The 16,796-nt window shown below is 44.1% G+C and overlaps 1 protein-coding gene across 2 annotated transcripts in view; it reads right to left on the bottom strand.

The window, feature by feature from the left end:
- Nucleotides 1-5,770: 5,770 nt before the first annotated feature.
- The window catches only part of PLPPR4 (phospholipid phosphatase related 4), a 48,119-nt gene continuing 37,093 nt past the window's right edge, over nt 5,771-16,796 (bottom strand). The window contains exons 6-7 of one of the 2 annotated variants that reach the window (XM_044432501.1): nt 16,254-16,427; nt 5,771-7,108 (exon numbers count right to left, since the gene is read on the bottom strand). In XM_044432501.1, the coding sequence (XP_044288436.1) occupies nt 5,771-7,108; nt 16,254-16,427 (1,512 nt within the window). The remainder of the gene's footprint in view (nt 7,109-16,253; nt 16,428-16,796) is intronic. The other variant, XM_044432502.1, reaches the window with a different exon arrangement.

A 16,796-nucleotide genomic window follows, 5' to 3' on the forward strand; every position in this document is an offset into this window, starting at 1 on the left:
TCTTGTTGAAATTGCCACTATCCTGCTTCCAGTTAACCATTTCCTGAATCTCCAGCAAGTCCAGATGGGGAAGATACTGGCTTCGTACCTCTTCATAGCTTCCTTTCTGTTGGAAATACTCACATATATTTACAGGCAGGGCAATAAATGGAGAAATTTGCAAATCTGGATTTTTGGCAATAAAAATATAAATTTGCACAATTTAAGTCACTTCTCCCATCCTCCCACCCCATTCTGCTCCCCTGGTATTACTTTCCCCCCAAACCTTGGCCACTGTACACAAATTTGCCCACATGAAGCCTTGCCTTGTTCATTTCCTTGTATATTACCTACCACACTTTTCTCGCTATGGTAGATGAAACGTGCAAGGACATATTGGACAACCACAAGTGTGCACTTGCTAAAAATTACCTGCACCAAAAAAATTATGAGGACTTTTGTGCAATGTTCTGGGACTATTTTTTTTAAAAGGTGGTGAACAAGTTTCAGTCCTGTCAAAGTGCTGTTTTGGACATCAGTTTTTACTGAGGAAGCTGAAGGTTGCACTGGCTAGATCAAGAACAGTGGAAAGTGCTTTTGCTGATCCCAGCAAACCATGATAAAATTGCTCTTCTGGGTTCAGACAATATGACATCCCATCGTGGGTAGGTTAACTGTGAAAACAAGCCATGGGTTGTCATAGTGGCTTGTTCCTGAAAATTAAGCCAGTAACAGAAACCAGAAACCAATCCCTGTGACATGACAACATATTGTGGCTAGTTGTCCATAATAGGTTGTTGTGTTGCATTTTATGAGAGTATGCAGGTCAATTCAACAAAACAGTTCTTATCTTTAGCTAAACTTCCTTGTCTTTTACAGCTGCTGAATTTACATCTGTGTGTCTAAACAAGTCTTTCAACCTGGGCTTCCTGTCCTTCAGTAACTTATGAAATTTTTCCTGATTGCAGTGTTAGCATGTCAAAGACAGATCTGGGTGAGAATTTAGTTCATTTTCTTTTGCAATTCACATGTCTTTATACATTGGATGGAAAGAATTCAAATATCTTTATCTATATATAGACACATAGTAAATGCATATTGCAGAAAGCAAAGCTGACAGGTTTGTCCATCATGGCAGAGGACTTGGAAGCTTTTGAAGCTTTGTGTATTAAACCACATTTGTGGTATGCAATTAAGGTTTATTTATTTAAAACATCTGCAGGCCACCCAATTGCGCTGATACTTTTTTCTGAGAGGATCCTTATTTTTATAGGTGTACAGTGTGGTTCCTACTGTGTATTGGGGCAGCTGCACTAATCAAATTTAGCCAGTGCAATTGGGTGAGAAGCTTGTTTGTTCAAGAACTTACCAAGGATTGCAAATGACTTCATGAAGCCATGGATAGTCTATTATAGAGGGAAATAAGGGGACACAGCGAAAATCTAAACTGCTTTGGGGCACAAAGGATACCTCTCACTACTTCAATGAAGAATTTAATATTTATTTTAATGATATTAGCACAATAAACTCACACAGTAGCATTGATTCTGTACTTATTTAACAAAATACATTTATAGCAATTTACAAATAGTTTTCCTTTTCATTTTAAAACAGTGCATAACATTGTATTAGAACACAATACTTTATATAGAATTCTCATTTTAAAACATATTTTGTATTTTACCCAATTTATTTATTTTTTTCTTAGTAAAGCACAGCCTAACAAAGAAATTGGTGCCCATTTTAGCAAGTAAGAAAAACAAAAACCCTAGAAGATGCCACCTGTCCATTTATTTGATTTGTTTGAAATTAAGGTATCAGTGGAATGTAAACAAAGGTTTATTTTACAAAAGGCTCCATAAATGATATAGACACAGAACTCACACAGAGTTCCATTGTATATCTTCATCACATTGTATTTGTTCTTGAACATAATCATGTTTCTGAGAAGCCATTATTAAAAAAGAGTAGCCTTTGGCACTTCTGAGTAAAAAAAGAGTATTCTCAATATTTTATGTAAATAATGTGATTACAATGATTCTGCAAGTGCTTTAAAATCGTTTGTTGTAGTAAATAGGAAAAAGTTTAGATAGGAAAAATAGCACACTGCACTCGAAAGAAGTGCAGTAAATTTCTGAGTCTGAAAGCAACTCATGATACCTTTAATATATGGTAGGTGAACCAAAACAAAGCAAAAAAGTATATTAAAAAATGACTACTTCCACCAAAAACTCTCCCACCCATATGTGCTGTGACAATATAAGCTGCTTCTCTAGAAGGGCTATTTTCTAGTCCTTGCATTATTGCAGTTACATAGCAATCCTGGAGACACTTACCTGGAAGTAAGTCCCATTGAACTCAATGGAACTTACGTCTGAGCAGACCTGCCAAGGATTGTGTTGCTGATGGGCATTTCTTTTTCTTAGGTTAATAACTTATTAACCTCTGTGCTCTCACATTCTATTCTAGACTAGCAGTGACTGAGTCCTACCTATGCTTCAGAAGACCTTTCAACTTGGTCTGCTAAACTAAGCTATCATCCTTCATCAAGCCAAATGTTTCCCCACTATAAAAAGGTGGTAGTGGTAGGAAAAAAAGATAAATACCAAACATTTGCAGATCTGCAACTTTGTTTACAAAAATGCTTGTAAATACTGTAAATGGAAAACAATGCCCCAATCCAGCTAGGGGAATGCTTATCCAGACCTCTAGGCAGATTTGGGATCTGTAGATGCAAGAGGGTATTTGACAGAAAGATCCATTAGCTAGATGCCTGCATCCAGCAATCCGGGCTGCATGCTCGGTTCCTGAGCTGGATTGGGAGTTACATGAGCACAGGGTTGGTGGAACTGGGGAATAATACACCTGGATGTGTCTCTCAAGATACAGCCCTCATTAGCTCAAAGTGGTGTGGGTTAATAGTGCCTTCCCACTGAATGCACCACTAGATGCTCTCCAGACATGGTGCAGTATATTAGCATATGAATGATGACTGCTTGCAAGTGTGGCATGTGGCTAACAATGGATTTCTGAGCTGTTAATCACTGTCTTCTTGTAGGAGGGTGCCCAGGTTCCATTGCACTCATGGCGATATCAAGGATCCTTGGGAGAAATATTGGGAAGGACCTATATTTCAACACCCCGGAGAACCACTGCTACCTGGCAAGACTATGATAGATGGTGTAGTGTCTAACACAGTAAACTCTGGTTTAAATCCTTGCTTTGTGGTTGAACTCTCTGGGGCTCCTTAGGTAAGTCAGTATTTCTTTTCTTCACAGAATTGCTGTGAGGATAAGATGCCACTCTGAGCTACTTGGAAGGAAGGTAGCATAGAAACATGCAAGGGGAGGGGAAGAGTAATTTCAGCCAAACACGCCCTATTTGGGTATAAATATCCAAAAATGTTAGCATCCAAATATTTTGTTAACTGGACTGTGGATCAGGCCACATGTGTCCCAAATGGAAGATGCTCCCCTGACTTCCTGTTGGCTACAGCAAGGGATGCCTGGAGAATCTGAACATGGCCAATGCTGCTATGAACTGACCTATCCACCCTCCCTGGTCACTGTACAGATTGCAAACAAAGTTATTCAACAAGTTTCACACTTCCCAAATGTCCTAAAGCAGGTCTTCACTCCAAAAAAAGTTTAAAAACATGGTTTAAAATATGTATCCATAAAGAAAATATATGTAAAAATGTGAATTTTGAGAGAAATGTTTAGAAATGTATATTTTAATACCTATATAAATTTGAATTTCTGCAGGGTTTAACAATATGAAGAACATAGGAACAGGGCAGGATAAACCCAGAACTGAACATGGAGAGCAACCAGAACTAGGGAAAGATAAATTTGTCCATCCCTAGATGTCACTACCACTAAGCAACCGCAGAGAAAGCTGTATCTCTTTCAAAATATGGTTTGGTATTCTTGCCAGTTGCAAACTAGTCACCTTCCTTAAAAAAAAGTCTCAGTGGCTTCCCACATCCTCAAGGTGAATCCATGGGAAGGAAAAATATTTCAGATGCCTACCTGAAAATTATATTTAATGAGCTATTCATTGAAAGTAGCTTGTTATTCAGTGCAGCATTTGTACATTAATTTGACTGTTATAAACAATTCAGAAATGTAAAATAAAGACTACCCAGTGAACATGCTATGGGTAATATAGTGGCCATTATGTCCCAAGCCAAACAACTAAGGCAAACATGTCCTGATATGAGCTTCAGTGTGGAGCTTTTCATCAGTGTTTTTCCCATGTGATAGGACCAGCCTGACCTTTGGTCCAAGGTAACAAGCCTCCAGAGACTACCAGGTAGCCAGCTACCAGGTGTCTCCATCACTGCTGCCACCTTCATCAGGGTTACCATCTGCCATCTGGGATATTAAGCATTCAAGAAAGCTACTCCACAGTGCAGGAATGTAAGAGTAAAATACCGTGCTTGCTTAATATCACTTTGCTCTGAGGGCAAAAGACTCATCTAAGATGGGTTGTGGCAACATGCACATCAAGGGACTGCATTCCTATCATTTCATTTCTGCCTTCGTCACTGATAGATGTTTTACCTGTCCAAAGGAGGACAAGATAAGTATGATATGATTGCCTTCTGTTCTCCAATCATGCTCCCTAGTTAATCCCAGAAGCATAAAATGCACTTCTGGAAGGACGAGAAAGGAGGGTCCTTCCAGTCTAGCCTCATCTAGGAAGTTCCAATTCTTAAGGCATACCTGCTAATTGATTAGGCAGTCTCACTTGTAATATTATTTTCCTCTTTACAACTCAGTTGCAATTCTTAACATGAAACACTAATTTGTAAATGTGAAAATTAAAAAAGAAAAGATCTGCAATGAGACAAATTGAGAAATTGTTTACAAAAATGAAGAATATGTTGAATTAATGCTGTAAAAGATATCTACTAAGAAACAACAACAACAACAACACAATATTTAAACTAGTCCCAAGTTAGCTCACTAAGAAGCAACCCCTGTGTTTGTAGCACCTGTAATGAAACAAAGTTTGGATAGAAGAAAAAATAACCAGGAGAGAGAATGATTCTATTTTCATGAGACATCATCCACTTTTTGTTTTGTTCTAGTCAACATTTCAAAGAACTACACAAAACCTTTGCAATCTTTTAAAGTGAAAGTTTCACTATAATAAAGCTGCCAATGTTTTTCTATTCTAAATGAATGCAGCCAGCATTGCATTTTCAGTAATATTACTTGGAAAGGAGTTACACATCAAAATGTCATGTGTCTGTAGAGAGGAACAGTTTAGAGTTTGTAATTTTTCTAAAAATGTAAAGTTAGAATCAGCACCGACTTGTATTAAATTTTGGTGCAAAACCTGCAAAGGTGAAGTACAACACCGGTACAGCTTTTACTTTAAAAAAAGCCCCAAAATCATCCACCTCCCATTTGTCCTTGGACAAATATAGATCAAAAAGTTGGCACATTCTGGAAATAAGGTGTCGATATATTTAAGATTGCTGTTTTTGTTGACAATCGTTCCCACTGGAGAACCATTTTGAGTCTGGAGAAAAAAAAACCCAACCCCATAAGGAGATATCCCATTCATTAGGTTCTTATATTGTGCTTTTCCCCCCTGCAACATGAAATCCACAAATTCATGCACAATCACTACACATCAGCAACATCCATAAACGGTCAGGCTGATGGTCGATATTTTGGCACATCAAGAATATTTCGGCATCAGCTCAAAAAATGAAAAAGAGAGCACAAAGCTTGTAACAAAGGGTATCGATTGCCTGGTTCAGCTGATGGACCAGCCCTCACTCTTTGTAAGCTCTCGTGGGAGAAGTTCCCTTGTAGAAGATGTTCCTGGTGTTCTCTGGGCTGCTGCCCCGTTCAGGGATTAAAATGATGTTACCTTTTCTCCGAAGTGTTGAATCGCGACTGGAGGAAATGGACAGAGTCTCCGAGCCAATCTCACTACCTTCCACAGGGGTGACCCTGATTGTGGTTATCCCATGATGGTGGTGCTCCGTGTTATCAAGGTTACTTCTTTTTCTGTCTCCTGATCCATAACTGTCTTTCAAAGACTCACAACTCTCAGAGTCTCTGTTGAGATCATTGAGCTCATAGGTTTGACGAAGGCTTCCTTTCTCAGGTGCTTTCCATTTCCATGAGCCACTCCCTTCCCCCTCTGATGGCATCTGAATGATGGGCCTATTGTTTTCTGGGTGGGCCTCCACTCTTACAATGCCACTTGGCTCGTGATCTGTCAAGGTTTTGTAACGGATTGATCCAGTACAGGTGACCGTGCTCCCATCAGAGCTCTTCGGGCTGCCCTGAAGGACACCTTGTTGTTTTGACATGGCTATGACCTGCATGATCCTTGGCTGGCTGTTGCTTCTGCATCCAACAGTCTTCTCGGCGGCTTTCAGCCACTTGGCACGAGCTGAGCTTGTTTTTGGAGATGTATTCACATTCTCCTGTGTCTCTTCGGGAATATGCACTAGTTGTGAAGAACCTGGCCGTGACTGAATAGAAACCCGTGGGCCACCAGAAAGGCCCGCACTATTACAGCCTGGCATACTACCAGGCTGAAGTTTCAGGTACTGATTGGGAGGGCCATGGTGATCTCCATTAACTCCCACTCTTGATGGTTCAGAGCTTGATCTCATTTCAATAGCTCTAGGTGGTGACTGTCCAGAATCTGTCTCTATAACCTGCAAAGACAACTTCCGACTTTCGTTCTTGTTCTTCCACTGGGAAAGTAGCTGCTTCGAACGGGCCGAATCCATGGATGCATGAATTGTTGTGTTCCGTCGAGCTGACTCTTCCACTGCAGGTGTGTTGGCTCTTGGCAATGTGTTGCTGAAGGTGACCATGTTCTCCTTTCCCATTGGACTTCGCGGTGTTATAATCTCCACATCAGCATTTGTTCTTTTGAGGTTAGTCAGGGAGCCAGTGTCTCTGTTGTTCCTTGTCAAGATACTCTCAGCATGATGAGTTGAGATGGCATTGTTGCTGCTACCATTTTTCCCTGGTAAAATCTGACTAGCATCTTGACTCAGGTCAGTCAAAGACCTTAATGGTTCTCGGTGTGGGTTTGGATGAAACAGGTTGTCTTCACTTGGCAGAAAGTTCCCCACAGCATAAAAACCCTGTTAGTGGGAGAAAAAACAGGACTCTGTTATGGAAAACAAGTGTTCCTAGGCTTTCTGACTATGGACAGCTCGTTTCTTATGCTTGTTGCTGCAGGTGCAGCCTGGTGTCATTGTATCTATTCCCGTTTTTTAATGTGGTATGACTCAGGACAACCCTCCCAATGAGAAGCTGAATCCTTCACTGCCTGTTGTAGGATCTTGAAGAATGGAAAAGCAGGTTGCTTACCTGTAACTGATGTTCGAGTGGCCATCTGTGCATCACACATATGGGTGCTGCGCCTGCACAGTGCTTAAGGCCGGAAAGATTAGAAAGCTAACAGTTTTTGGCCAGAAACGCCGCTCCCCTCCCCCTCCATACTATAAATAGAGCGGAGTGTCTGCCATTTTCTCAGTCTTTGTAAAACCGAATGTTCGCCCCCTCTCGGGAGAAAGATATATTACCAAAAAAAAAAAAAAAAAAAATTATTGCAGACCATGACTATCAATAAGACATGGTACCGACAGAAAGCATCCACTCACCGACACCAAGTGGGGCAGGCGGGTGGGTTGTGTGAATGCACAGATGGCCACTCGAAGAACATCAGTTACAGGATAGCAACCTGCTTTTCTTTGTCATGGCCTCTGTGCATCACACATATGGGTGGCTAGCAAGCTTACCAGACTCGGAGGAGGGCAGTGTTGTCAGTGAAGGATAGCGGAAAGGACTGCTCTGCCAAAGGAACAATCCTGTCTGGCATGCACATCAAGACGATAATGCTTGGCAAAAGTACATGGAGCAGCCCAAGTTGCAGCTCAGCAGATGTCCTGAATTGGGATTCCCGCGGCAAAGGCAGATGAAGCCGCTACTGCTCTCGTGGAGTGACCCCTTGGAGCGACAAGTAAGTCCATCTTGGCAAGTTGATATGCCAAAACAATAGTTTGTACAATCCATTTTGAAGGTCTCTGCAATGTGACCGGAGAGCCCTTGTCTTGTTCAGAATATTTCATGAAGAGTCGATTAGAACGCCAAAAAGACTCTGTGCGTAATCTGTAGAAAGCCAAGCAATGCTGCACATCGAGGGTATGTAGTGATCTTTCAATCGGGTTAAATGGTGATGGAAAAAAAGCAGGTAAGATGATCTCTTGATTCATATGGAACAGAGTAGCTACTTTAGGTAAAAATGTTGAATCCATCCAAAGAACCACCTTTTCTTTATGGAAATTCAAATACGGTGGATCTACTCGAAGAGCACAAAGTTCACTAGCTCTCCGAGCCGACGTGATGGCTATGAGAAAGGCCGTCTTCCAGGATATGAGACGTAAGTCAATAGTCGCCAAAGGTTCAAAGGGAGCTCTGGTAAGTGCCTGAAGTACAACTGAGAGACTCCAAGTAAGCATGACAGGGCAAATTGATGGGTGAAGATTATGCAGTCCTTTGATGAATCATCTAACTATTGGTTGTGAGAAGACCGATGAACCTTGTATCACCCCACGGTAATGTGAAATCGCAGCTGCATAAACCTTTAAAGACGAAGGTTTAAGTCCCGAACAATGTAGTTCTAATAGAAACTGTAATATGTTCTCTATAGAAACCAATTCAGGAGCAAATGAATGGGATTCAGTGAAAGATGAGAATCGATGCGACTTCACTGCATAAGATCTCCGTGTTGACGGTCGTAGAGCAGATTCAAGAATCCTCTGAATATCTGGATCAGGAATGCCCAATCCCGAGGTAACTCCCATTGGGTCCGAGGAAGTAAGCAGCGCCTTGGTTCTGTAAATGGGAGTTTCAGGTGCTCGAGATGTTGTCGGTATCGAGTCGGTATCGAGGGTCAGCGGATCCGCCACGCTGTGAGGTTCAGAGAAGCTAGATCTGGGTGACGAACTGCTCCGTCTTGTTGCATTATTAGATGTGGTATTGATGGGAGATGAAGAAAGGTGTTGTCTGACAGCTGTAGAAGAGTGGAGAACCACGGTTGATGGGGCCACCAGGGAGTAATCAAAATTCCCGTGGCGTTGTCGTGGGCAATCTTCGATACTACTTTCGTTAAGAGTGGAATCGGAGGGAAAGCATAAAAGTTGATGCTGCCCCATGGGATCATAAGGGCATCTCCTGCTGATTCCGGTCTGATGCCTGCCCTGGAGCAGAACATTTCGCATACCCTGTTCGCATGGGTAGCGAACAAGTCCATGTCTGGGTGTCCCCATCAACGGAAAAGCTGATTGCAAATCTGTCGATCCAACTCCCACTCGTGAGTTGTCGACATTTGCCTGCTCAACATGTCGGCTTCTTCATTGTCAGTACCAGCTAGATGAACCGCCAGAAGAGTTATGTCCCTCGGGATGCACCAGTCCCAAATCCTCATCGACAGCCGAGCCAGGGCGGCCGATTTCGTTCTGTCCTGTTTGTTCACATAGAACACAGCAGCTATGCTGTTGGATGCGATCTGAACTACTTGTCGCCGAAGCGTATCCTCGAAAGATCGAAGAGCTTTGAAGATCACTAACAGTTCGAGAAAATTGATGTGTCTGGTTGATTCCTGTTGGTCCCAAGTGCCCTGAGTGCGAAGTCCTGCACATAGAGCACCCCAATCGATCAACAATGCATCGGTGTAAAGAGTCGGTTGGTTGAGGCGGTCGAAATGGGACACCCACATTCAAGTTGTCTGGTATTGTGCACCATGTCAAAGAATGTAGAACAGACAGTGGGAGTCGGATTGGTTTGTTAGGTGACTCCCGCTGTGGATGAAACATTCTGTTGAAGCACAGCTGAAGAGGTCATAGTCGAAGTCTGGCATATGGAACGATGGCAACTGAAGCAGCCATATGGCCCAGAAGCTTTTGAACAGAAAAAGCAGGTACAGTCCGGTCTTGTCGAATCCGATGAATCCATGAGCAAAGACTGTCTTGGCGATTCGGAGGAAGAAAAGCCCTCACTAGGGTAGAATCGAGATGAACTCCAATGAAGTCGATCACCTGCGCGGGAACAAGGGACAATTTTTCATGATTAATACGCAGTCCCAGATCATCCAGCAGAGCATAAGTTGTATCGACGGCTGAAAGAAGACCATCCTGGGTCTGGGAAACTATTAGCCAGTCGTCTAGGTAAGGGTATACTTGGATACCCTGAAGCTGAAGGTGCGCGCACACTGGAGCCATGCATTTTGTGAATACTCGTGGAGCAGTGGCTAATCCAAATGAGAGGACATTAAATTCGAATATGTCGGACCCGACAGTGAAGTGTAAGAGATGCCTATGACAAGGATGAATAGAGATGTGAATGTAGGCATCTCTCAAGTCCAGGGAGGTGAACCAATCCTCTCTCTTCACCAACGGAAGGATATTTGAAGGGTGGTCATCCGAAATTTCTTGGGTTTGATAAACCTATTAATATCTCGCAAGTCCAGGATTGGATGGAGACCACCATCCTGTTTAGGGACTGTAAAATATCTTGAATAGAATCCTTGAAGTCCCTCAGAACAAGAGATGTGATGAATCGCTCCTTTATGAAGTAGTTGGCGAACTTCGTCTAGTAACACCGGCAAGCGTGGTGTAAATCGAATCGGGCTTGACGGAGGAACGATGTCGAATTCTATTCTGTATCCGAGCTGGATGATGGATAAAACCCACCGATCAGATGTGATGGACTCCCAAATGGGGAGTCGGCTTTGCAGCCGATCCCCAAATGGGAGGGAGAAGGATGGGAGATGGAGAGGAGGAGAGGTTCACTGGGCCCGTCAGCGCTGACGCTTGTCTGAGTCAAAGCGGCGACGGCCTTGCTGGAACCGTTGCTGCGGCTGTTGTTTTCGACGCTGCTGGCACTGTTGAAATTGCTGCCTGGGTGGGAACTGCTGGCGGTACGATGGACAAGACCAGGACCACTTACGTCTCGGCTGGGTCGGAATTTCCATTCAACGCGCTGTCATCCATGACTCATGGATGGGTTTTAACTTATGGTCTGTCCTGGCATGGTATAGTCCTGATCCCTCAAGCAGCATCTCGTCAATCTGCCACTTCATCTCCTCTGGGAAATTACAGCTTCTGAGCCATGCATGTCGACGGAGAGAGATGGCACTGACAAGAGCTCTGGAATTGGTGTCGACATGATGCCGCGCTGTTGAAAGCTGCTGGATGGCAACTTGCATGGCTTCTTTGATGAAGACCTTGGCCAAGCCTCCCTGATGGTCGAGCAGAGAAGCGGCGATGTTGTCGAGCTTCTGCATTATAAAATATTGATATCTGGCAAGCGTCGCCTCGTAGTTTGAAATACGAAGGCCGAGTCCACAGGCCGCATAGACTTGGTGTGCCAGCATATCAATTTTTCTGCCCTCCTTATCACGAGGAGCTGTGTGGCCCCTCAATTCTCTGCCCTGGGATGACTCAACAACTACCGAGTTCAGTTTTGGATGGTGCAGGAGGAATGGTATATCCTGCTCCCGAACTTGGTACATCGCTTCATAGTGCCGTGATGTGGCCTGTGGCTGGGCTGGCAGGTCCCAGGGCTGAACCATCGCCTGTCGGAATGTGGCTATCAGGGGCAGCACAATGGCTGCTGACTGCTCGCCCCTAACGTAAAATTTGTCAGTGCTAGGATCGGCCTGATGTTGTGCCTCGATCTCTAGCGACCGAACAAGTCTCGACATCAATTCCCCAAAGGTGATGTGGGGCTCCTCTGGAGATCCTGGGCCTTGCAATGTGATGGCCACATCCGGGGAAGTAGAGTCTGCCTCCAACTCGTCCAAATCGGCCTCATAGCGGTAAGGTCCGCTTGATGAGGAGTTCCCTGGCGATGTGGGGTGTCTCTGCTCCGCACATCCAGATGTGGACGGGGCCTCTCTCAGAACCGGTGGTGATAGACGGTCCCGTGTTAATGGGTAGAATCTGAAAGAATGGTAGTCCTCCCAACCCGTGTAACTTCCATAATGGGGTTGGTCCCATTCCTCCATATGTTGGTCAGCAGAACGACGCCGGTACCGTGGCGGAGAAACAGAAGATTCCGTGGCTGGTCTAGAGGGCGGCATCGGCGTGGGCGAGTGAACTCTCGGTGGGGAGCCATGGATTTCCCCATCCGAAATCGACTCACGCAATGGTGCCTCAGGTTGTTCGGGAGATGCACTTTCCGCACGTGCAACCCGTCTAGGGGACCCTGGCAGAGTAACCTGCATAGCAGATTGTAGGGTCAGTCCTGATGGGGTCAGGACCGTTGCAGCTGCCAGGACCGAGGGCACTGATGAACCCGAGTCACGATGTTTAGTGTGGCTGGGTTTCTTCGCCTTGTGGGCTGTCTTTTCTGCTTTGTCCTTTCTTGCCTTTCTGTGGCTGGAGGACTTATCCGAGCTGCCATGTTTTCTCTTCTCCCTTTGTTTACGAGGGAGAGAAGGGAGTTGTCCCAGGGCGCGGTGGAGGCGTGGCCGAGGCAGAGGTAGGGTTCTGTAGAGGCGCGGCCGAGGCAGAACCAGATTTTGTAACCAACTGGTCTGACTGCGTAAGGGCCTGGTCCCAAAGCAGCTTTCGCAGGCAGTTTTCCCAATTTTTCTGGGCCTGCTTAGTAAAGGCCAAGCAGTGGACACTCTTGTCCGTTCTGTGCCCCTCGCCTAAGCAAAGGAGACACAGATCGTGCGGGTCAGCAGGGGACTTTTTAGACCCACACTTGGCACATTTACGAAACGCTGCTCGCTGCGCCATCGGAAAATGGAAAGGGAGAAGATAGTGAAGAGGGAAAGATAATCTTTTTGTTTTTTGTTTTTTTTCGAAAGAAGAACGAGAGAGATAATCGAACAGGGGAGAAAAAACTTGGAACTACAGGAGAACGATTAACAAGAACAGGGAACAAAGGGATCAATAATGTGAGAGCGAAGAGGCACAAGGCACAGCGAACGGCGGTCGCAAAAGACTGAGAAAATGGCAGACACTCTGCTCTATTTATAGTATGGAGAGGGAGGGGAGCAGAGTTTCCCGCCAAAAACCGTTAGCTTTCTAATCTTTCCGGCCTTAGGCACTGCGCAGGCGCAGCACCCATATGTGTGATGTACAGAGGCCACGACGAAGAACAAATTTTCCAGCACCCAGAAGAGCCAAAGAAGGACATGGGGATGGTGCAGAAAGCCGTTTTCAAGGAACCCAGCCTAATTTAGTCTGGCTGCAGTGGTCTTGTCTAAAACTAAGGGGAAAGAAGCGGTAGCCAGAGTCAAAACAGAAGTCAGCTTTGAATGGGGTAGGAGGAATTGGGACGTTGTATTGTTTAGAGCTGTTCCTCTAGGCCAGTGGTGGCGAACCCATGGCACGCGTGCCACAGTGGGCACGCAGAGTCCTCCCTGTCGGCACATGAGCCAAGTCATTCCAGCATCCAAGCATCAGATAACAGTGCACATAAGGGCCATGCGCATGCTTGGAAAGGAGTAGCAGTGGCAGGCGATGACGTCACAAGCCACAACTCAGTAGCTGCGACTCGCCCAAGCTTTTGCATGGCCAGTCAGTGTACTGCCAAGGATATATATGCAAGTATATTTGCTTGGACTTGCTATGAGTTGTTTTTTTCTAAACTAAAACCTCAGTATTCAGGTCTGATTGCAGTGTTGGCACTTTGCGATAAATAAGCAGGTTTTGGGTTGCAGTTTGGGCACTTGGTCTCTAACAGGTTCGCCATCACTGCTCTAGGCAATGTAGAAAAAGGGCACAGGAATAGCAATTCTTAGGGTTTCTCTATCCATTCCTGTCTTTTTTGGCAGCTGGTAAAAAGGGCCTGTTTTCCATTTCTTTTAAGAACACCAGAGCCCTCCTATTGTTCATACATATTGTTTCCATGTGTACATAGACAAGGGAAACACTGCAATTATTCAGTGACTACTGGTGCAAAAACTAACACGAGAAGCCATCCAATTCACTTTGGGTTCAAATATGCCTTGAGAGATGAGCACAGGTGTGCCTGAAAATGAAAGAATCTTCTAGAAAAGGTTATGCTCAAACCTTGCTCAAAAGCATGCTCAAACCTTGGGCATGTCCAGTGGGATATTAAAAATTCCCCTCCTACCTTTTTCTTTGAGCAGCTGGCATCACACATTAATTTGAAACACTACTTTCAAAAGTCACTTGCATGTGGCATGTAGGGTATTCGGATGCATTTTATGCAAATGACATCATCATCAACAAAAACAAACATGGAGCTTGGCCACTATGGTGGGAACTCTGCTCTGTGTAAGTTAGAGGGCTTAGAATAATCTCTGATTCCTGTGCATTACAACTGCTGTTCCAACAGGATTTACGGAATAAAGTGACTTAAAAGATTGGAATCACATGAAATGAAAAGTAAAAATCTGCTAGAAATAGCATAGTTAACTATTTAAATAAGTGGTCAGATTATGCAGTCTCACAATTTATCAGTAAATATGTTAAGACAACATCCATTCAAGAAAAGTGAACAATGTGACCAACTATACATTTAAAGAATTCTCAAATGATGCTTTTATATATATAGGAATATTGATATTTTCTATTACTTTCAGCTTTGTTTGGGAGCAACTCCTGCCTTCTGTATTTTATTTGACAGCCACACAGCCCGATTTACTGATCCCTGCCTCAACCTGATTAGTTTTCTGTTCAAAGGTTATGCCCTTTCTGTTGCTGAACAGCCATGTAATGCAATATCTTGGTGAGAGACAAATTCATCAGTTTTAAATCAGTTTGTGTGGAGCCTCCACAGGGGTTTGAATTTCAGTCTATTTGCACATTCATGGTCCATTAAAAAGCACAGCACATTGCATTTTTTTTCCTGCTGGGAGTTTGGAGTGGGAGCTGTATTCTAAAGCCTTAAGAATATCATGGGATTTTTCAGGTTCATCACACATGTACTCTGAAAGGGCTTATTTTGGATAATGCCATCTACTAATTAGACCCCTACTCGTAAATGGCTTGGGGTCAAGTTGGCTGAAGGACAGTCTCATCTCATGTACATCTTCCCAGACTCTAAGACTTTCTGTAGTGGCCCTTCTTAGGAGACCCCAAAGGGGTAAATGGCCACTAGGGAAGAGGGCCTTTTCTACTGTGGCACCCCAGGGAAGCTCACTTGCCTCCAATGTTGTGTTCTTCCCAGAGGCATTTTAGTCCTTAGGTTCTTGCTGTTTTAAATCTCTATTTTATTTTCAAAATGCAATACTCTAGGTTTTATTTTGGTGTGCATGTGTGTGTGTGTGCGCGCGTGCCGGGGGCAGGGAGGGTCAAACTTTTATATTGTGTTTTATCATGTTATATTTTATGGATTTAATTACTGTGAACTGTCTAGAGCTTTGGTTATTGGACAGTATAGAAAAGAAATACAAAAATAAATTAATAGGAAGAGGGAAAAAAGGCCACTGATGACCAACCCATCCCTTTGCCACAGTCAAATAGTTCTACTTCCTCCCAACCCAAGAAGGTGAGGCTGACGGGAAAGAAAGCAGAGTTCTCCGTGCCCCTTCCCTGATGGAATAGGAACTCCGCCTCTACTGGAGTCTGGCTCAGGCTAGAACTTGGCGCAGTGGTCCAGGGTCCCACTCAGCAGAATGAGGCTTGCTCCCGAACTCAGCGAGGCTGGCTTATCACCTTTGGAAGTGAAGGAGGAAATATGACCACCTGAAGAGCCTCCTGCCCCAGTAGAAACATTGGCCTGAGGGCAGATGTGATGCTCCACAGGTGGTTCCCAGGGCTGCATTTTGTGCAGTCCCTACTGAGCAGTTTCGTAGGTTCCAAAATGTGCTTATTACAATAGTGACCCACCTCTCCTCCAAGGAGCTTAATGGATCTGCTGTCCCTGCCCCATTTTAGCCTCACAGCAACTCCCTAAGGTAGACCAAGCTGAGGGGTCACAACTACTTCATGAGTTTTATGGCTGGACAGACACTTATATGCAGCCCACTGCATCATACAAGTCCTAAAGATACAATTTAGTTTACATCACATTTGTTTCAGTGGCTCTTCTCTAATAGGATTAACAGTTAGGACCCATTGAAATTCTTACCCCAACAGTTTATTAACTCACTTCTTTGTTTTGAGTATCACACCGAGCATGATCTATTATACATCCAAAAGCAATACAAATGTTTTTATTATAAGGCATAATAATGGCATAATACCACCCCCACCCCCCCAAAACTCCCAAACCCTAAGAGTTTCTGAGCAGTATGCTTACCAAGTAAAGGGCAATTCCACCCCCAATTAAAAATCCACAATAAACATCGACTGGATGGTTTTTATACTGGGTGATGCGCGTCAGTCCACATATAATCCCACAGATGATAAAAGCGAATACTAGAAGTGGTTTCAGAAGTTTAGAGGAGTCAGTCAATGTAGAATTGAAGTACATCTTTAAAAGAAACACATTAAAAGAATTTACTAAAAAGTACCAGATATAGAATGCTTTCCTTTCCTTTCTTTTTTCCTTAATGTGGCAGTAAGAAAATCAAACATGGCATTAGGCAGTTGGTCTAAGTTGTCAGGATGACCGGGGTGGCCAATGTTTACAACCTTGATGGCTGCGTGAGGCGTCGAGCATGAATGGGGGAGAGTGTGTGTATGTGTACGCACACACACACGCACACACAGAGCAGCTCTTCCCCAGGAGCACATGCTGACTGTGGTATGGTGGTTGGCTATGAAGGAGGGCTCCTTTTCAGTGATGGCAGCCAAGTTGTGGAATGTCGTTTGCCAGGCCAGATACTGGCCTGGCATCTAC

The sequence above is a fragment of the Varanus komodoensis genome, unplaced genomic scaffold, assembly GCF_004798865.1.
Source record: "Varanus komodoensis strain SLA01 unplaced genomic scaffold, ASM479886v1 scaffold24, whole genome shotgun sequence".
NCBI lineage: Eukaryota > Metazoa > Chordata > Lepidosauria > Squamata > Varanidae > Varanus > Varanus komodoensis.